The sequence below is a fragment of the Haliaeetus albicilla genome, chromosome 11, assembly GCF_947461875.1.
Source record: "Haliaeetus albicilla chromosome 11, bHalAlb1.1, whole genome shotgun sequence".
Taxonomy (NCBI): Eukaryota; Metazoa; Chordata; class Aves; order Accipitriformes; family Accipitridae; genus Haliaeetus; species Haliaeetus albicilla.
Window position 1 is genome coordinate 2,133,518 of NC_091493.1, and position 20,459 is coordinate 2,153,976.

The 20,459-nt window shown below is 47.8% G+C and overlaps 2 protein-coding genes across 9 annotated transcripts in view; both read left to right on the forward strand.

Moving 5' to 3' along the window:
* The window catches only part of LOC138687668 (collagen alpha-1(XIII) chain-like), a 29,173-nt gene extending 23,293 nt beyond the window's left edge, over window positions 1-5,880 (forward strand). Inside the window, exon 4 of one of the 2 annotated variants that reach the window (XM_069795801.1) lies at window positions 5,369-5,880. In XM_069795801.1, coding sequence (XP_069651902.1) covers window positions 5,369-5,403 — 35 coding nt within the window. In that variant the 3' untranslated portion in view covers window positions 5,404-5,880. The remainder of the gene's footprint in view (window positions 1-5,368) is intronic. The other variant, XM_069795800.1, reaches the window with a different exon arrangement.
* Window positions 5,881-6,357: 477 nt separating this feature from the next.
* The window catches only part of LOC104313229 (collagen alpha-1(XIII) chain), a 63,824-nt gene continuing 49,722 nt past the window's right edge, over window positions 6,358-20,459 (forward strand). For 2 of the 7 annotated variants that reach the window (XM_069795796.1, XM_069795799.1), the window contains exons 1-7: window positions 6,358-8,047; window positions 10,631-10,666; window positions 11,303-11,329; window positions 13,081-13,131; window positions 16,954-16,989; window positions 18,461-18,487; window positions 19,595-19,621. In XM_069795796.1, the coding sequence (XP_069651897.1) occupies window positions 10,646-10,666; window positions 11,303-11,329; window positions 13,081-13,131; window positions 16,954-16,989; window positions 18,461-18,487; window positions 19,595-19,621 (189 nt within the window). In that variant the 5' untranslated portion in view covers window positions 6,358-8,047; window positions 10,631-10,645. Of the gene's footprint in view, window positions 8,048-10,613; window positions 10,667-11,302; window positions 11,330-13,080; window positions 13,132-16,953; window positions 16,990-18,460; window positions 18,488-19,594; window positions 19,622-20,459 lie in introns of those variants that run through there. The other 5 variants (XM_069795794.1, XM_069795797.1, XM_069795798.1 and 2 more) reach the window with 4 other exon arrangements.

Here is a 20,459-nt window from a genome sequence, read left to right on the forward strand (position 1 = left end):
ATCATGGTGGTGTTGGTGCACCGGGATGCTCAGAGTGTCTGAGCAGTGACTTTTATCCTCAACAGCTGCTGCTATTAACTGCCGAGTCTCAGTGATGTCATGGGTTTGATTTCGGAGGCGAGCTTGGATGACTGGCATAACCTGGTGCCTCAGCTTAGCGTTGGTCACATTTTTTGGCAGTGAAATCCTGATAGCCTTTTCGCTGTCCAACATTTCTGCCATCCTTTGAAGAACCTCTTGCTGCTCTGCAAGGGTGTAGCCGAGAGGGGGATGTTTTGGGGATGGAGGGGCCTGGCCTTTGCAAGGGGCTCATGCTCTCTGGAGGGAGTTATACACTCAGCTTGTCTGCTGTTGCTGACAACACCTGAAGCAAAATTTCTAGAGGGTGTGCTTTGGGTAATCACTGTTGTTTAAAATTTTTCTTATTAGTTTGAAGATTTCTGTTGTCTTTAATTTTCCATACAACTAATAATATTGAATTATGGCAAGGTAAATGGCATAACTCTCTCTGAGTTAATGCTCCTTCCACCTCCCCTCGTATCATTTGTCCCCTGATGGAGGTAGGGAAGATGTCTCTAAAAGACTATGAGTACCGTGGATCTGTTGTGTGAAAATGGCAGCACGGCCAGCTTTTAAAAAAGGCCAAACCCACCATCTGGGCTCCATGAACCCAAATGGGGTCTGCCTGCTCTGAAACGGGGTCATGCTGCGCTCAACGCCCATGGGGCTGGGAACAAGGGCATCCCTGCCACCCCGGGTAAGGTCATGCTCGGGCTGCTGACATTTTAATCAGCATTTCATAACTAATTGCCTGGCCACAGCTATCTTGTTATCAATTAACATAGTCCTGAATGTCAGGAAGTAACTGTATCTCTCTAACTCGCTAAGGCTGCCTTCTGGGTCTGTGAAATGGCTGGATTTCCTCACAGGGATGGATTACATGTTTACATCTCCCCTTCTGCCAGAGTGTGTAGTGAGGATGACCCAAGGAAGCAACAATAACATCTTTATGTTCCCTCTCTGTCCTCCTTGTCTTGTGTATGCAATAGAGCAGAAAAAAAATCCCTTGTATGTGAGCATTTGGAGCAGGCTGGAAGACACCCACATTGCGGACACTGGACTGCCTGAATCTGAGAAGTTAGAGAAAAAAAAAAAATTAAACAACAGCATTTGAGAGCCTTTTAAGAATGGCCACTTTTCCAGATGTCAGGAAATGCCCTTAAATGGATGGGATCGTTTAAATGATCCTATCAGTCCAGAGAGCATCGCTGTCTCCAAAGCTGAAGGATATCTCTGCCATCAGCAGAAGGTCTCACACCACACTGACCTGCTCTAATACTGTCCAGCTTTTAAGATCTGATATTCTGGGACATGGGACTTTCCAGATTAGGATAAATATGACCCACTTACAAAACTAAGCATCCCCTCTTTTGAGCCTGAAGAGGCTACAGTGTGGAGGGTGGCTTTTTATCTCTTTGTGTGGGTGAGGGAAAAGGGGTGATTGCAGTTCCATTTTAGATAGTGACTGGTTGAATGGGCCACAGGGAGGGACAAGTGAGCAGAGAGCTTTGTGGCATGGCCCTGCTGTTCATCACAGGTGTGCCCCCTGTATATATGCAATAAGGTGGACTCATCCTGTCTGCAGATCGTGGCTGCTCATTTGACCACTTGGGCTACAGGAAAAGCAGAGCTTCTTTAAGGAAAGTTTCTATCTGCATAAAAGCCAGAGCAGCTGAGAAGGGACAGTGCAGATGGTGCTAATTTCCAGAGGCCATATGTTTGGAGGGACCCCGGGTACCCCCACAAGAATTCTTTGTTTTCCCAATGTTCATTTTCAAAGGTGCTCTGGAGGTCTCCTCTTTGCAGGAGGCCGCTGCTTCCTCCCACTCGTCCACTCCCGACACGTTTGGTCCATCCCCTCCTCCGTCCCCTGCTGCTCAACAAGCCCCGCAGCTGGATAAACAGCGATCGCAGTCGCTTACAGCCCTCCAGTGCCTTTCAGTGAGACGCCAGCACGAAGAGATGCTTCCTGAGCTGCTTGTCGTGGGTGGATGGTCGTGCCTCAGCCCACACGCCAGCACCAGCATCGCTCTGGTCCCAGCAAGATCAGGTTCAAAACACACGGGATCTGGAGGTGCTAACTACAAATGTGGGCTCCCTGTTCTGCGCAAGGCTGAGGAATTTGGTGGTCTGGGAGCTCTGGCTCTGTCTGCTGGCTGGGCTTAGCTATGAGATGGGCTTAGAAATGTTCATGATAGCTTTGATCCCTGTTCTTTTGGCTCGTTGTCCCTTCTCTGCTGGCTGTTTATGGAAAGGGGATCTAGCTCAGCTCCTAATCAGCACCGCCTCTATCTCACCCCAAAAAAGTCTGCTGTAAACATGGGAGAGGAGGAACCCCCATAGGTGTGATTTGCACTTGCGGCTGTCGAGGTTGTTGGCTCTTGGTTGTTTGTGGAGTTCTTTGGAGTTCACCACCATCGAGACCACCCGGGGGCAATCAGGCCTCTTTCTACACTTCTGCAATCTAGCTGGGACTGCAGGAGCTGGGGATCATGGGGGAAAACACACAGTGGTGTTGCGGTGACACTGTTGCGGTTCACGTTGCTTTCATGAAGGATCCTGTGCAGCCTGGTTGACTTGCAGGTTTGCTCCCTTGGCTTACAGGGTTGCCAGTGTCCCTGACGAGGCCAGGGCAGCTCTGCCAGACCCCTGGCCAGGGGTGAGCCCGGCGCACTGCATGCAGCAGGGCCGGTGCTGCCCAGGAGAGGCTGGCTCAGCCTGGTCACCTGTGGTTAGACCATTGGAGAGCAGAGGTGCGAGGATCCCCTCCCTCCTTTGCCCACTCTTTCCTCTAATGTGTGTTAAATTACTTCTTATTATATTAAAGACTGAGCCTTTTTAGAAGCTCTGCTCAGCCTTCTCATTAATCACTGTGACAGAACATGACAAATCCACTTTGCTGAAGCATTATTTCACTTTGTAAAATCCCTAGTGCTTTGCAACAGCTTATCCAACAGCACGTCCTCCCTCCCCACTGTCCTTGGGACATCTTCCCTCCTCCAGTCCATGCAAGACAATGTTGCTTTTAGAAGTGACTATATCCAAGGGCTTTGCTTTCTCCTGGGTTACGTGGACGGTCCCGGCATTTGAAGTCCAGTCCCTGGATGGTCTCTACTGATTGAGTTATTGCAGCCAAGACTGTGTCCCTGCAGATCACTGATGTGTGTTTACACAAGACTGTTCAGCCCCCCCTTCACATAACCATTAATTTTATAGAGGGCATATAACAAAGATGGGCCTCCAGTATGCCTCCTGCCTTTGATCTGTGTGGGGTGTGTGGCCTGATGGGCCCAGAGCTGCCGGCATTGCTGATTTACTTCGCTCTGCGGACGTAGCTTCTGGAGCAAACAAAAGCTTATGTTTTCTCTCAGCGGTATTGCAATACCATTACAGGCTGTGCTGCTGCCTGGTTGCGTTTGGCCTGGAAGGGCAGGGATGGCTCAGGGTTTGCTTGCCTTTAAATTTTTCTTTCAACGTTAGCTAAACGGTTTGGTTCATGCAATCCACAAGTGCCCCAAACCTGTGCAGATGGGTGGGCGGGTTATTAAGGGTCTGTAGTGTTGCTAATGGAAATAAAGTCCGCGTATTGGCAAGCTGTAAGCACTGACCTTGTGACAGGGCGCTCACTCTGAAACAGAATCTCTCCAAAACAGTTCTCTCACAGAACTTTATTGTCATCCAAGCCAAGCCAGACTCAGAAAACTCTTTTTTTTTTTTCTTTTTTTTTTCTCTCAGTCTGGCATAAATTAGGATTCCTGGATATGAGTCTGACCTTGCCCTCCAAAATGAACTCTCTGATCAGAAACCCTTGTGTTGTTTAGACTTGGCATACCAAGACGGATAGTGACCTCAGCACCAACACTGGTGATGGGCGATTGCCAAACCAGCCAAATCTGGGTCACCCCTGAGCTCCTGTCCTAAATTTGAACGGAGTTGTTTTGAGTTGTTGAACCTTCTGGCTGTGCATATTGACCTTAGCTCTGTCTGTCAGTCACCACAAAGGTGCTAAACATTATTATTTTTTTTATTTTAACCAAAAGGTACCCTTTAGAGGTAACCTCTTTTGATCAACCATGATGAAAGCTGAGCAAAAGTCTAAGAGTGACATTTGACAGTGCAATTTTAGGTCACCAAAGCTTGATAGTCAACCCATTTGCTGAAGTCCTCAGTATGAAAGAGTCACGCTAAGTGAGAGATTTCCAGTGCAGAAAATGTTTGTTCATCCAAAGTCTCCAGTTTCTTTTATGGACTTTCAGCGAGGGGCATTTTCAGGATGACGACATGTTCTGCAGGTGCTCACCGTGACATCCGCCTCCCATGCAAAGAAGAGGTTGCTGCCTGTTATCTGTCAGCTTGCCTGTTATACTGCTTAGTCTTACTTCTTGGCACTTTATGTAAAGAAGAAAAAAAAAGAAAATAGAGTGTCTATAAAGTATGGAAAATGTAGAAACCCCTGACAGTTGTATGGTGTGTCTTGCTTCTCCCACAGAGAGGAAACCACAAAATAGTGAGTCCAGGGGTTTCTTTCCACACACACAATATCTGTCAGGATTTTGAGGAATTTTCTGGGAACTGATGAAAGAAATGTGCTGTTTAAGCCCTGATATATATTGTACAATGGTTCTGTACAAGGGAGATGCAGTGCTCCACACCGGCAGGTTCCAAAAAGCTTTCCAAAATAAAAGAAACCTGAAGGATTTGAGGGAATTTCTTCCAAGAGGGCAGATTGGCTCCTATGGGAACAGAGGCAGAAGCAAAGGGGAAAATTAGCTTGTACTAAAGAGGAAGGGTACCTGATGTGTACCTAACAGCTGTAGTTTCCTCGTTAACCTTTTCATGCCTTTGCAAGATCACTGATGCTGGTGGAAAATGTGTAGGCATTTTAGCAGCAAAGGGGCTCTCACCTCCCCAGATTCAACTTTCTCAACCCCATGGGATGGGCAGGATGCGAGGGGGAGTCACACAAGTGACAAGTCCCCCATGCTCAGCAGTGTCACGGTCATGGAGGGGACCCCTGTATGCTGAAGGACCAAAAATGAATGTAACAGTGTCAAGAGTCCTACTTACATGGCCTTCCCAACACAGGGCTTTCAGAGGCTTCCCTCCACTCGTGGTGACTGTAAGCAGTGCTGGGTAGTTGTGGGATACCTTAATTAATGAGCAGGGAGTTGGTGAAAGTGCATCAGCAAATGGGAGCACCATCAGGATCAACCCCAAAAGATGGTACAATGTGTTTATCTAGCCCTTCTTGTTAAGATTTATTGCATTAAAAAAATTAATTATTGTTTCTTTTTCTTTTCTCTTTCAGGTCCACCTGTAAGTACCAAACCCCTATGGTTTTAGAAGCCTGTTGACACAGAATTTGCAGGGCATGAACCAGCAAAATCTCCTGTCTGTGGTGTCTGGTGCGGTAGCCACCTTTGCAGTCCTGGCACCCTGGGATCTCCCAAAGAGCAAGTACTGCAGGTGCTCAAGACCCGTATTGGGGTGGGACTGCTCTCGGCTGCATCACAGCTTCCGAGGGTGAGATGGAGGGAGTGCAGGGACGGGGACATGGCAAACGTGAGGGGCGCAGATATCTGTGTATTACCAGTTGGCCCCACATACCCCGGGCAAATCGGTTGTATGTGCTTCACATGCATTGGATGCCACGCGCTGAACGAGACGTGTTTGCAAAAAAGGGAAAGATAGATCGCAAACACACGGCAGGAGCTGAGCTGTAGGGACTTGTTCCCTGCTACTCATTCAGGCTTGCTGAACTGTTGGGCCTTCAAGTATAGCTGCACAACTATCAATTTCAGAGGAAAAATTGTGTTGACAGCTTCCTTTTCAAATGTTAGCTAATGCAAAACCTCAGCGCAGACGATTTAGGCTTCAGGAAAATAGCTAGGTTATTGCAGAAGTTTGCTTACAGCTATTAAGAGACCCACAGTGAACCAGAAGAAGCAATGCGAGGAATGAGGCCATGTATTGACATCTCTCAGGATTATAAAGAAATGCTATATTGTCTCTAGCACGGTCCTTCCAGAGGAAATGGTTTATATTCATGTACAATAGAGTAACTATACTGGGTTTCTGTGAAGGAATATGAGAAGTTAAACATACGGTAGTCATCCTTTGTCTGTTCACGCAAAAATGTCTTAAACAGTTTGCAGATGACGTTCTGAGGAGGAGTAGTTGCTGCACAACCTATTTTCCCCTTTCATCAAGTCGAAATGCTATAGAGTGAACTCCCACAGATATATGAGCACAGCCTGATTTAATGACAACAATCTTCCAAAATGTTGCACCTTCCAGGCCAAAAGGTCTGAAAGCATTTTACAGCTGGAAGCTTAGATCCACGCAAACTTTCAGTGATAGCTTATCCCAGGGGCTTTCAGGACTGGCCACTGAAGTGGATGTATTTCAGCGTTAGCTTTGCATTATTGGGAAGAAAGCACTGCTCTGGAGGGGGCTGCAAGTGGAGTCCATCCAGGGCTGTGCCTGCCACTCCACCCTGGGCAGGCATATGTTGGCACAAAATTGGTAGCGGTATTGGCATTTCTATTATTGCTGTGAGAAGTTAGAGGGAAATCAATAGGTCAACGCAGACATCTTCCAGAGAGCAGTCTGCACCTTTGCAGGATGAGGAAGACGCACACTCCAGGCTTTCTCTGCAGCAAGAGGGTTAGAAACTTAATATCATAATGAAAGATTGAAGCCTGGCAGAAACACGTGGGACCACCAGAGAAGTGCTGACAATATATGCTACCGTATCCCGGCTTATTGCGACCCCTGAACCTGTCTCTGCATGCAGACGTTCACGACAGACTGCAAGGAATGCTGCAGCCAATGGAAATAACAAGAGGAAATCGGGCAGACCGAGTGTCGTTAGCCAAAGTGGAATTTGTCTTGGGCTAACAGCACCCTGGTCTCCTTCAGGACCTCTTGGGTTTCTGATCGGCTGGTGAGCAAGACCCGCTCAGTCACCGTGAACAAAAATTCACTGCTGAAGAGTCAAGCAGAGTCCTCCATGTCGCCATAGGAAATACTTCCCCCCTCATATTTCTCGTGATTAAAACCGCATGCAAACTCAGGCTTATGAGCAACAGACCTGGGCTCCTGCCTGGCTGGTTGTCATACACATCGCTCTGGATAGCGATCCCCAAAGTGCTGACCACCCCACATCTCTCTCCCGGGTTTCTTTCCCAGCTTGCAAAACACAACATGCTGGGCAGTGGGGCTGAGCCCCTGGTGCTGGTGTTGGCTTGAGTGTCGGGATGGGCAGAAATATGCATTAGAAATGCACTGAGCCCTGCTTGTAGTCTAGATGGACCAGGAGAAAAGCCAGGGAAGTGGATGAGCAACACCCCAGCAACAGAAGGGGCCTTCATGCTCTCCTTTGCCCACAGATGCTCCCACCGTTATTCTTGAAGGCAGTCGAGGCTTTGGTGAAGGCAAGGGCAACCCGCAGTCATGTAAGAAATTTGGTGAGATTGGGACTAAAAGGAGCAAAGGAAGGAAATGATGAAATCATGCAATAGTCCTGAGGTTCCCGGACTCTTTTGCCGTCTGGACCACATCCGAAGGAAAAGATCCTCTCACGGACATTTTCACTCCCATTTCTGAACATGCAACATTTCTGTGGCAACTGCAGCAATTCCATACATGAAAAAATAATATTTAGCAGATGGAAACGAAGGAAAAAAGTCAGAGCCCTGTAATTAGGTTGTTCTCCATGGACTTGCAGATACCTTCAGAGCCGTGCGAAGAGCTGTGGGTACAGCCATACCGATAGGAGAGAGAACTTCACAAAAAGGAGGTTAGGAAACTGAAGCAATCAGACCTGATGGTCAAGGAGCTGTGGAGAGTTTTTAACCACTCCGTTTCCTAAACCCTTACATGTGATTTCGTCTCTTTATCAAGCCCTCCCTTCAGAGTGTGAAGCTAACTTTCACCGTTTCTGTGTATTTTGTTTCAGGGCCTTACAGGAAGACCAGGGCTCCCGGTAAATACTTCATTCTTTCTTTTTCATTCCCTCATGCTCTCTGTCTGGCAATACTTTCATCAGTAGGCCTCTAGGATTCGTAAGCTGGGAGAAGGTAGTGATCTCGCATAGCAAACCTGATGCGGAATAGCGTATTGCAAACAGGACATGGCTCGTAACAGAGTAGGGACCACAGGAGCTTTGTAGGACCAAACTTAAGGGTAACATAACCCCTATGAATCCTCCTGCATGTGGGAAACATGCTACATTAGAAGATGCTTTTGTCAACTTGAGGGTCTGGTTGAAGACGCTCAGTGTGCAGTATTCTTGCTGATGGGGCTTGCTGATTGCAGCAGGATTTAAAAGGCCTAGGTCACTCTGGGACAAATGGCAAAGTCCATAATAACAGTATCTGCATCTGAGATAGATAGTCATGAGTGAGGAAGGAATGTGGGGTTTGGGGGTTACAGCTGCGTGTTTCCTGGTGATGGCTCCCTGCTCCTCAGGCTGCTGCTCACCTGGAGACTGCAAAAGCCCTACCGGGCAGTTTCCTAACAAACAAAATGCAAACTGTGCTGCTGGCTCTGCCCCTGACTCAGGCTGCTTGTTGCCTTTCATGCTCCTCTAGCTCCGATGTGGGAGCTGCAGTCAGCTTTGCACGACTTTGTAACCAACCTACTTGGTATCATCCACCTGTGAGTGCTCTTTCCTGGCTCCCTGTCACAGACAACCTTTCCTTATAAACATCTGGCATTTATTTGCTGTCCTACCGGGAGCTCCCCCTTTGCTATTATTGCTTGGAGGGCTGTAACGCTGCGCAGTCACATACCAGACACAGTGCCGTCATGTACCACTCCGACACCAGGTACTCGCTGGAGACCTGACACAGCTCAGCCCTGACCTCGGGCTCTTCCTGCTCGGGCACCAGCCACAGCAGAGCCAGGAGAAACAAAATCAGCTTTTACCTCAAACCATGAGGGAGATCAGCCTGAGCTCAGCTCTGGAGGAAAGCAGCATTTAAGGGACTAAAAGCACAGGAAAACTCAGCATTATGTTCTCCAGCAGCCACAAAGTAATCCCAGGGCAAGACGCTGACACTGGGAGTTTTGCTTGCTGCTGGCACACAGAGACAGACAAATACTAGTGGGACTGAGAACCCACCTAAAACCCTAGAAGAAAGCAGTTTCTCATATCATCTACAAAAAAAAAAGCAGCTGTTTAGTGTTTCATCCATCTGCAAGAAATGCTTTTGCAAAGCTTATACTGCTTTTCAATTTATCAAAACATGTGCTGCATGGAAAGGAATTCCCCTGATACTGAATGGCCACCCAGCTCCACAGGGGGAAGCAGCTAAACTTTCACCGGGTAACGATTTGATCCCAGGCAATAATGTCTGAGTTTGGGATGCATGGCCAAAGGAGCCTCTGTGTACACCTGGCAAAACAAATAGAGTTAAGTGCATTCCCCTTCCAGAGATTTCAGACTACATTCACACACATTGGGACTGAACATGGGGGAAGGCACAAAGAGGTGGCACGGATGGGGCTGGTGTCTCCAGCTGCAGAAACAAGAAAACTAGGTTTACATCTACAGATGCAGGCAGCCACAGGCAGGGAGACTCTGTTTTACACAAGGAAACCCCAAACATTGCTGGAAACAGAACTGAGAGATTATTATCACGTCATTTTTGCAAAGTATAGAGAAAAAGCTACATGACCGCTGAAGCCATAATCATCAAGATCCTTTAGGAATCAGCTGCTCTCTTCCAAATCTGCACAGCCTTCAATTTTGGTGACCAGGAATGCAGAGGGTGTTGATTTTTTTTTTTTTTTTAATTGCGTAGTTAAATTTATCTGTAAGAGGCAGAAGACTGCCTTGTAGCTAAGTGGCTGAAGAAAATTGCCACCGGTCTTGTGTTCATGTGTTTACAAGGCTCTGTTCAGTGTCACCTGACCCAAAGTCATTCCCCAAACCACAGTTAGGATCGTTCACACCCTGACAATGCACTGGGAAGTATCTCAAAGGGGTAGAGGACACTGAACACAGCTGCTCATATGTCTTCTTCCAGACATGCTTTTTCCTGTGTCAGCTTGTTTTCCCACATTTTTCTCTTGCTTCTGGACAGGACTATATTTTCAAGTCTAAAAGAATCCTGTTTTAAAGTGATAAGTCTATAAATAAATAGCTAACACGCACATGACTTTGGTAAAGAAAGAGAAAAATGTGACGGTTGGCTACTGCAGGAAGCCAGTTCCCAGGACCCGGATTTTATGAAGTGTTGGGAATTGGGATTATACTTTGCTAGACTGAAAACTCTTGCCCTTCTTTTGCTGCCTAAATTGCCACATGTAATTTCTGTTGTGAGATGTGCTGGTTTGTCATATGCACAAGTGAACCGGTGGCTTATGCATGTTCTTAAAGACAGGTTTGGGCACATGCAAACACACTTTCCTCTTTCTCCAACTTGCTCTCTCCCTCTCTCAAAATCCCTGGACACTTGCACTGCAGCGCGAAGCCACGTCCGTGGCATAGCTCATTTGTGCTGTTTTATAACCTTGCTTTCGGCCAGTTTCCAATTGCCTCTGATTTTGCCTTAATTGCCAGGGGGACAAAGGCGCAATGGGGATCCCTGGGCGGCCGGTAAGTTGAAACTTCCTGTATGTACCTTGTCCTCCCTATCCTCTTCCAACCTGCAAGAATTTGGGGGGGCTTTCAGGATGGTCCTTGGTGGCTGTCAGCGTGAGCAAAGCCACCCTCCCTGAGCCCCATATCTGAAGGACTCTCCTTGTCGCAGCAGGGTGGCCAGCCCTGCAAACTGCATACATGCTGGGGGGGCTGTTTCCATCCCTCTGACGTATTGCTCAGGCCCGCCTCTGGTTCAGCATCCCCCCGGTTGGGTGCCTCCTGCTGCCACCTCATGCGCCGGCTGGGCTTGCTAACTGTGGGCTTGCTAACACGCACCCCTGCCTGCCACCGGCAGCTGCCCTTTCCAAATAACTCTGCCCTGAGCAAAGGGGGCCATCCCCTGCCTGGCTGAGTGCTGTATTTTGGAGCTGCTCTTTGCTTGGGCATCCCAGGGTTAGGACGGGGAAGAGGGCTGGGGAGGACCTGAGGCCACCCTACTCATCCCAGCCCCATAGCCAGGGTTTTGGGGTGGGGAAGCGTGCCCTTGCCACTGATGCCTGTGTTTGTCTCTCTCTCTCTCTTTCTCTCTCTCCCCCCCCCGCCCCCCCCGCACCCTCTTGCATGTGGCTGCGATGGGTGCCACTGACCCAGGGACTAAAAGGGCAACCTGGAGAGAAGGTGAGTCAGCTCCTCGCAGCCCACAGCATCCCCAACTGTCCTCCTCTGGGCCAGCCCAAACTCCCTGGTCACAGTCATGGCTGCTGCAGCCAGCTTTGGGCTTTCACCTCCCTGGGCTGCCCCCTCTTCCCCGGCAATGCGAGTTTATCTCCCAAATTCCTTCCAAGGCCACTCAGCCTCCAAAGACTGTGTTTCTTGTTTATGACAATTTACTAACAGCATAAGAGCCAGCGGGCACACGCAGGGCTCCCCTTGAGGCTTCCTGGGTTTTAACCATTGAGTTTCTTCCCTGCTGGCTGCTCCACTTGCCCTAATCAACCTGCAGCTCCCTTCCACCTCCCAGGTTAGCCCAGTCCCTGGTATAAGCCATAGCAAGGAAGAAAATGGCATGGCACACTCCTATTTCTGACATGGTGGGACCTCTTCCTCCTAAGGAAAACTGACGGTGTAGTTTAAGTCTGTGGGACGCCATCTCACAAACTGTTTGCCATGCAGCGAATTGGTGTTTTGTAGCTGCAAAGAAGTGGTAGTTTGCAAAGTATCCTACCGCTGGCCCCCATGTTTTGACATTTCAGCATTAGTGTATTTTACCCCAGTGCTGTGAGTACCTCCCACCCGTGAGAACAGCAAAATTGAGGTGTTTGGAGTGTGTGAATAACTGAATAACAATGTCTAGAAACTAGGAAAGGGATAAATATTCACCTGATAGGGGGATCATCTGTGCACTGCCATACCAGATACCATTTGCTCCTCTTCATAGGAGATGGAGAGAAAAACACAGCAAGGAAGGGCAAGGTAGGACAGAGATTCTCCTTCCTTGCTTTCAAGCTACTGCTTGCTAATTGGAGCCAACAAACATTATCTAAAAGACCAAGATTTCACCGCCTGAAGCCATCCTGCTTTTTCTCTGTTTGTCCTTGCATTTCTTTCTGGCCAAAGCTTTCAAAGTGAAGGGACAGTAGATAGATACAAACAAACAACGGAAAAATCACTCTTGATTGCCTGTGCTTCCCCAAAGCCCTCCGTGAGAGTCCTAGGTCCTTGGCAGGCCCCAGCTTTGTTTTGCAGAGAGCTCTGCTGGATCTCAGGATGCTTGGTTTATGGGATGCTCCATCCCAAAGCTCCCCAGTCCTGGATGCTTTTGGAGCTGCCTCTCAGGAATACGCCATGTTTTCCAAAGATGGTGACATGTCCTGCCCGTTGCACGTCGTGGGTGGCTAGGAGCTGGAGAAGCAGCTGTTTTCTTTTTCAGCAATGCCTTTGCTGTTTTCATCCACGTCCCAACTGAGTTTGAGAAGCACACAAGCAAGGCATTTCTGGAGGCAGCCAGTTTGTTGCCCACAGCTCCCATTTCCCTGAAGCCCAGTACATCCCTTCTTCTTTTCTTTCTTCTGCAGGACACAGTCCTGCTGGACTCATAGGAAGGAAACAGCAAGGGTTTCAGGCCATTTTTCACACTTGTAATGGGGCAGAACCTCTGTTTTACCAGAAATTGTTTTATGTGTTTATAGTTTTCCTTGCTGTGCAGCTTCCATTTTCTGGCACATCTGAGTAGCTCCAAATGACATCTTTTCTCCCAAAGCGTGGGGCAAGAGCTGTAGGAGGCCAGAATAGCAGCTGTCCCATAAGCCCTGAAGGTCTCACACCTTGAGCACCCTCATTTAACCCTGGTCTTGATGGGAATATAATTGTCTTCGTATTTTCCTCTCCTTCTTTTCTCACCCCTTTTCCTCTCCCTTGTGTCTCTGCAGGGTGCACCAGGAGAAGCGGGCATGTCTATCATCGGGCCCCGTGGTCCACCCGTAAGTGGCTTTTCTCTATTTTTGACTGATGCAGGATGTGGGCAAGTTACAGGGAAAGACTTAGGAGGGGCAGTAAGACACAGCATCAGCTGGAGAGAGCAAAAAGTCTGTATAATGTGGTTCCCATGCTGAGCCAGGCTTGGTTTTATACTGCTATTATATACTATATATAATGAAATTACAGCTCATACTCCAGAACAAATGAGGAAGCCTTCCCTTGCAAGGAAACCATATTCCTGTATTTAAAAGGAAGAAGCATATTACCTTCTTGCAACAGGGCTGCTACCGCTTTTGGAGAAAATATGCCCTTTGCCTGGCTAATCTCAGCCTTTGGTTTCATTAGCAGAGGACACCCCCCCCCCGATTTTGCAGAAAAGCAGGATCAGAGCTAAGCTGGTGAGTGGGGAACTCACAAAGATGGGTAGTTCAGAGTTTTTCAGAGGTCCTTGTCAAGTACCCAAAGTCTTGGAAACTCTTCGACACCACAGTTAGCACTATCTGGAAAGTCCCTTAGCTACTGGGGAGCCGAGGAAAGTGTAGGCAGGATTTTGCACCCTCTTCCAGCAAAAGTGTCCCTGCAAGATGCAACAAGTCAGCCAGACAAAGCTTTTTTCAAGGATAGGGTCATAAAAAAGACCAACGTGAAGGGTTGGAGCATTTATGTGCCCCAAATGCTGGATGTTTCTTGTGCTGTGGTTCAGCCATCAAGCCTCTGCTTTTGTGCGGATGCAGCCAGTCCTCTCCACTTCATCCCTGCACAGCCTCCACCAGAGATTTCCATGAAAAAAGACCCGGAGACTCAATTCTCCCTCCCAGTGGGCACTTCCGATTTTGATTAACCTGTGAAGAGCACCATCCTTGACCTGCAGAGAGGATGGGCCGCCAGCAACATTTGTTTCACAGCAGAGGTCAAGTGAGAGAGACCTAGGCAGTGCGAACACGTGGCTACATCTGGCTTTCCAATTAACTTTACAAAAGCCCCATGATAAGTGTTTCTAATAAGAAACAGCTTTGCTGGTTCCCAGGCCCACCTGCCCAGCATGCTGGAGTTTGAGAAGTGACAGAACCGAAGTCCAAGACACAGACAGGTCTCCCCAAGTGTTTTATACCCAGCAGATGGTCCCTGGCCACGTGGCCAGGTGAGGAGGAAGGGCTGGCAGGTCTCTCCATGCCAAGCTCTGAGTGAGACCACCCTGCTCCACAAACAGAAGATTTTGGAGGGTAGGTGCCCCGTAGCTTTTGCTGTTTCTCACAAGCTGTAGCTCTTAGCCTTCTGGATAGTATGGTTATAGAAATTGAAGGGAAAAGCCGTCAGTCCCTGTCACTGTAGGTTCTGCAGAGACAGGCACCACTGTTCTTGAATGACATATGCCTGGTCTGCAGGACAATTTTTAATGTCTGCTTTGGTGCTGCTGCTTTGCCTCATTGCCTTTGCTGCTATTTGGAAAAGTGCAGGACACATTGCATCTCCAAAGCAGCAGAAGACTTAGATGGCAAATGATATTTAAAATGGGCTTTTGCCTATACCAGTCAAAGCCCCAAGGTGCCACGACTGGCACAACCCCACACTTCCACCCCCAAAGCCTACTGTGAAGATGATCCAGTTTCCCAGGGAGCTGGTGATAGGTCAAAAGGATGGCTGAGCACTGAAGACAAACACGGAAACCCTGGCCAAGGGGCCACTCAGAAAGACGTGGGATGACAAATAGTTTCCAGATTTTTGTTTGGAGGTTAAAGTTTTCACTTGAGCTCAGAGCTGCTTAACTTCTGGCCAGAGAGGGACAGTGTGCCGATAGTGGCAGAAACAGACAGTCTCCATGATTTGGCAGCTCCCAGGATTACATACTTCATGTGATCAACATTTTAAAAAGAAGACAAGGAAAAACAGCCACCCAACAAAAACAGTCTCTTGGAATCGCTCGCTGCTGAACTGTTGTTTTGGCCTGATACCATGCAAATCACTCTGCTGTCCTCCAAGGAGAAAGAGGCAGCAGTCTGTAGTCTACAGAGGAAGCCAAATTGCACCATTTCCAGGTTTTCTCCCTAATTCTTTTTTTAGCACTTCTTGTCCAGGGAGGTGTTGAACAGGGAACCAAAATTAATGAATTGTGGCTAGGCTTTTTTGGTTCCTACCTTTTCAGAAACCACTGGTGGACAGATCCTTGAATTTATAGCCTATCTTCCCTCCTGGTCACTGGCCAACAGGACCAGGTGGTTTTATATGTATCTTGCAAAGCAAAGCTGACCAAGTTCAACTTTGCAGAACTAAAAAAACAGTGCAAATGCGATTAGGTCCTGGTAGCATTGTGTGTAAAACCAGAACTGTTCAGTGGAACATGCGGCATTTTGTGGTAGGGGCATCCCTCAAACTCTGCAAAGAGATTATTTGGCCCCATCCTCTTAAGGGGTAAACCTTCATTGAGTTTTTCTGCAGATAGAGGGAGTCCGGAGGAGAGGTAACCTGAAGGTGAAGGTTTCTCCTGCCAACGTGGCTCTGAGCTCACTCCCAAGGGATTATCATTGCTTTGCTGTGGCAAACCTCAGCCTCGCAGAACAGCAGGCCCTTTCCCTCCTTCCCCTTCCCTTTCCTCGGCACCACACAAGATCGCTCTGGTTAAGGCAGAGATGTACCCATGTGCCTTTCTTTTCAGAAGCAAACCCTTGTTTATACCCAGCTCTTTCCTAGGAAACCCTTGTGGGACTCAGAGTCCGGTCATGGTATCTCAAATTGCCTAAGAAAGCATTTTCTTCCCCAAAGCAAAGCATGAAAATACATAAGAAACCTGGTCTTTTTGGCATCGTAGTATGGCTTTCAGGGAAGGCAAGATGCCGCAGTGGTCACTCAATGAGCGTGGTACAGGATTCACCTCATCCTGCTGTTTCCATCTACATGGGTGTGCTTCCAGATCTGCTGAAGTCTGGTCCGTATTGCTTCCTGACTTGGCTCACATATTTTTCAGGAAATTGAGATTAAAAAATCCTTAAGTAAAATAGTATCTTTACTGGATACCCACAAATCTAGGGTAACTGTGACCTGGGATGTCACAGGTTCCAGAAACTGAAGAACTATGAAAAATTAACAGTCAGGACGTTTTCTTTTTTTCAGTGTTTTTAAGTGGGTGATGAAGAAGCTGCCAAACACATCCCAAGCCAGTGTTTGCTGTACCCGATCCCAAACTGGTAGCTAATGCTGGCTAGCCAGAAAGAGGCAGGGGAAAGAACTTGGTGCTCATGTTCCTCTCATCACACTACCTAACTCTCTTTTTTCTCTTAGCTCTCAGAGGAAAAAAACAGAAAAGAAAAAAAAAAAATCATCTCTCCTCCAGAATTATTTGTGAGGGAAATGAATGCACTGGGACATGAGATGAGGGGAGGAGAAGAGGGATGTCTGTATTTAGACACCAGTGACCTGCAAGGTTTGTCTTTCACAGAGCAGCACCCTGCACTAAACGCCTCCAGTTTATGGCAGAAAGAATTGCCATAAAATGAGTTCAACCTCTGGAATATACTCCAAAAGCCTAGTGTATGGGCTAGGGACACCCATTTAATTAATGTAGAAACTTCAAGGAAGCTGCTTGCAGTCCAAACTGGACCTGCTCCAGCATTTTTTTGGCCCTGTACAAATTAGAGTGGGGATGAGAGATTTCCCTTCCTTCCCAAGACACTTTCCCCTTGGAGGGGGATTGGGTCTTGGGTGACTCTGAAGAGAGTTGCAGGATAAATGGGCAGAGGCTGGAGGAAAGGCTCCGTAGAGAGGACTTAGGGTCCATCAAAATCCACTTCAGTTCCTCTAAACTGCTGTCTCCGTTTCATCCTTCCCAGGGACAGCCTGGAACAAGAGGTTTTCCTGGATTCCCGGTAAGTGTAACTGCTAATTTATGAGGTATGGGTGTGTGATATTACTAGGAAGCCTCATTAGTGCTTGCTGTATCTCATCATTTCTGTCTGAAACCAAGGACCTGATCTGATATCACTGGAAAAAGTAATTTCTTCTTCATTTGTTTTTCTTCTTTTTTTTTTTTTCTTTTAAATGATACTTAGGGAAAAAAAAACACCAAACCACACAACTCTGAAAGGAAATTAATTTAAAAAAAACCCCAAGTGTTAAAATAACATAGCTGAAGCCAGATCTGTTCAGCAAAAGAAAACCACCCTAAGAAATACCCCCAAAGAAAGAAAAAAAACCCTAGGTAGGTGAAATTCCAACCTTAATTGAGCCTTTAGGTGATACTGCAATAGCAGCAAGCGTCTGTGATCCAAATGGGGCCCTGCGTGATGCAGGTCAGCCGGGGACCGTGCTAGGCTGAACACCCTGCTCGTGCCAAAGGGAAAGGACAAAAAGCATGAGGGGGGATTTTTCTCTAACACTGTTACAGACGGGCAAGGGAATGGAAAAAAAGCCCAGGACAAAGCAAATTTCCTTTCAGTCCTACAGTTGCTGGCAACACTCTCTGAAACATTGAGGCTGCTGGAGAACTCAGACAGTTGCTATTTATTCTTATGCATTTATCCTGGACAACTAGGAAGCCTAAGGCAAACACAAACACCCCCTGCATCCCTGCTCCCACCAGGCAACTCAGCTGCTGCTCCAGGACATGTGATGTGCCAGAGCAGGTCTGTGGGGGAGACTCTCACGCCTGGAAAATGGGAGGAATTGGCAGCTTCAGAGCCGTCTGACAGGACTCTGAGGCTCTGCCCTTTGTGAAAAGGGGGGCTGTGAGCTGCCCCTGGGCTGAGGAGAAGCAGATCTCTCCAGGCCTTTGTGGTCTTTGGCTTTTGGAGGAACAGAAAACAAATCAGCCCAGCTCATGAGAAAGTGCCGGGTGGGACAGTGCTCTGCGGAGCCTGTTTCTCGTCAAATAGTACCTTCAACATGCTGCCGAGCTGTATGTCACCTGTTCCCTGGGACACTTTTATTATTCTATCATTTGCAAAAATTCCTCTTTCCCCAAAGAGGGGTGCCTTTTTAGATCAAAGTCTCAAGAAAGCTGCTGATTTTCAACTAGTTTACAGGATGCTGCAAAATTTGAAATGCTGAGGGTTTTTTGCAAATTGCCCATGAATCCTTCCTCCCTTCCCTTCTCTTTTCCAGCATTGCTGCTGAAATGGGCTGACAGTGAGCAGGTCCCTGCAGAAGCAATCAGGAAGCTGGGCTGGTACCCAGTGGGCCAGGGACCTGCCAGGACTTGGCAGGAGGGTAGAGAGAGTCACCTCACCTCTTTGTCCTTTCCCCAGTCTGTGCAATCTTGTGACACATAGTGCTTGCTGCGGTGGATGGACAGACACCCCAGTGAAAGCATTTCTCATAATTTCTCCTTTTTTATTTCAGGGCCCTATTGGCTTGGATGGCAAACCGGTAAGCAAACAGCTTCCCTCAAGGACTTCTGCCCTGCCTCCTGCTAGGTCCCGCTGTCCTGCCAGCCTGCATGTTATAAAGTATGTTTTTTTAAGAGGATCATTTTGCAATGTCATGCACATGCATGGATTAAAAGAAAATTAGAAGGTTGGCAGGTGGGAGGATACCACAGATGCCTTGGGGGAGATGCAGGAGTCAGGAGATTAGGGAAGGCAGAGTGTGGCTGCTTCCTTTCTAGGCAAATCTATAAAATAGCACTTCACAAGTGCAACAGCCTGGCTGCTGCAGGGGAAGCCTTAGCAGGCACTCCCGCCCTGAATCAGACAGAGCAGGTCCCCTAGGCACCAGCCTTCTGCCTTAGCCAACAGCTTCATTTGAAGTTGACCCTACAGCTTCTTCCTCTTTGCTGCTATGCTGCAAAGAGTTGCAGTAGAAGAGGAAAGGACCCTATAAAGACCTTGATGCTGTCCTTAGAGCCTCCTTATAATCAGCTTTGTAGTAGAGAGAGAGAGACCGAAGTTCTTCCCATCCTTCAGAGAGCTAGACACAAATACAGCTACTTTCCTATGAACCCAGCTGACGTGAAACCCATAGCTCCAGGCATCCACTTAGCCAAGTTCCCCACCACAGTTCCTCCAGCCATGCTGTAATGGAGAAGGAGCTGGTAGCACATACCTCTGGCACTCAATTTCCTACAACTGGACCCTGATTTTGCCATGAGGAACATCACCCTCAAAAGAGACCCAGCAGCCTCTCTCTTGCACTGCTCTGGGGACGCACACGTGAGCCCCAGCAAGGTGCAGTGCACTGCACTCAGCTGAAGCTGCTCTGCCAGCCTCAGGGGGGCTTAACTGTATCCCAGCCATGCCCTGCAGAGCCTTTGCACCACGTATTCATCCTCCAGAGCTTTGTTCTCAGCATTTGGGGTAGCAGGGAATGGTGTCCTGTTAGGTGTCTGAGCAAAGCTCCACCTGCATGGTGTTGCACCTCCCTTGACAAGGTGTAGGAATTGTGGGTGCTTCCTGAGGCAAGGGGTAAGTGGGTTAAGTCAACATCTTCTAGAGACTGCAGTGGCCGAAGCTGATATGTGTTTTCTTTCTTTTGCAGGGTCATCCTGGACAGAAGGGCGAGATGGTAAAAAAAATATATGTTTGCCTGTGGGTGACATGTTGGTTTGAAATGACGTTGCCTCTCAGCTGGAAATGAGCTCATAGGCAGGGTAGCGATCTTAGCTCAGCTAATGCACTAGCTGCATCCCTAATTCTGTAACTTCATAATAGCAGTACTGGGATGCACATCTGTAATTTTTACATTATGGCTATCAGATTCATCATGTCACAACAGCAACTCTTTAGCTATGCATGGGATATGTTTTCCTTGCAGTTAGCAATTATGTTCTTTAAATATACTCTGGGAGCTGACATTTTTCATGGTTGGCCTCACGGCAGAAGTAAAAATTGATGGAAAGATTTCTGAAAACCCATCTGGCAGCTTTCAACTTATCTAACAACAACAAAAAAAGCATATTTTTTGTATTAAATGTGTGGGGGTTTTTTTCTCCCTCTTGAAGCTCTGTTTCATATGTACATTGTACTAAAATGCTTTTGGTTGAAAATGATAAACTTAGGCCGCGCTTGATGGAAACCCAAATGTGGTCTTGTTCCTCTCAACATCTCTGGTGATGAAATCCCCAAACTCGAGTATGCCAAGCTAGCAGCTCTGTAGTCACCTTTGCTCACTGAAATGCTGAATGTTTTCTTCTGCTAATTCTGTTTTTTGAGCCTGAGTGTCAATATAACCCTCTGGCAAGCATATGTTGAAGATTGCCCCTCCCCGCTCTGCGGTGGAGGGGTGAGCTGACATCCCTCTGTTGTGCAATCCTAGCTCAGGCAGTTGCAGCTCAGGCTTCAGTCCTGGCTGCTTCTGGTCTGATCCCAGTGCCTTGACCAAGGGGATGCACTGTCAGTTGAGG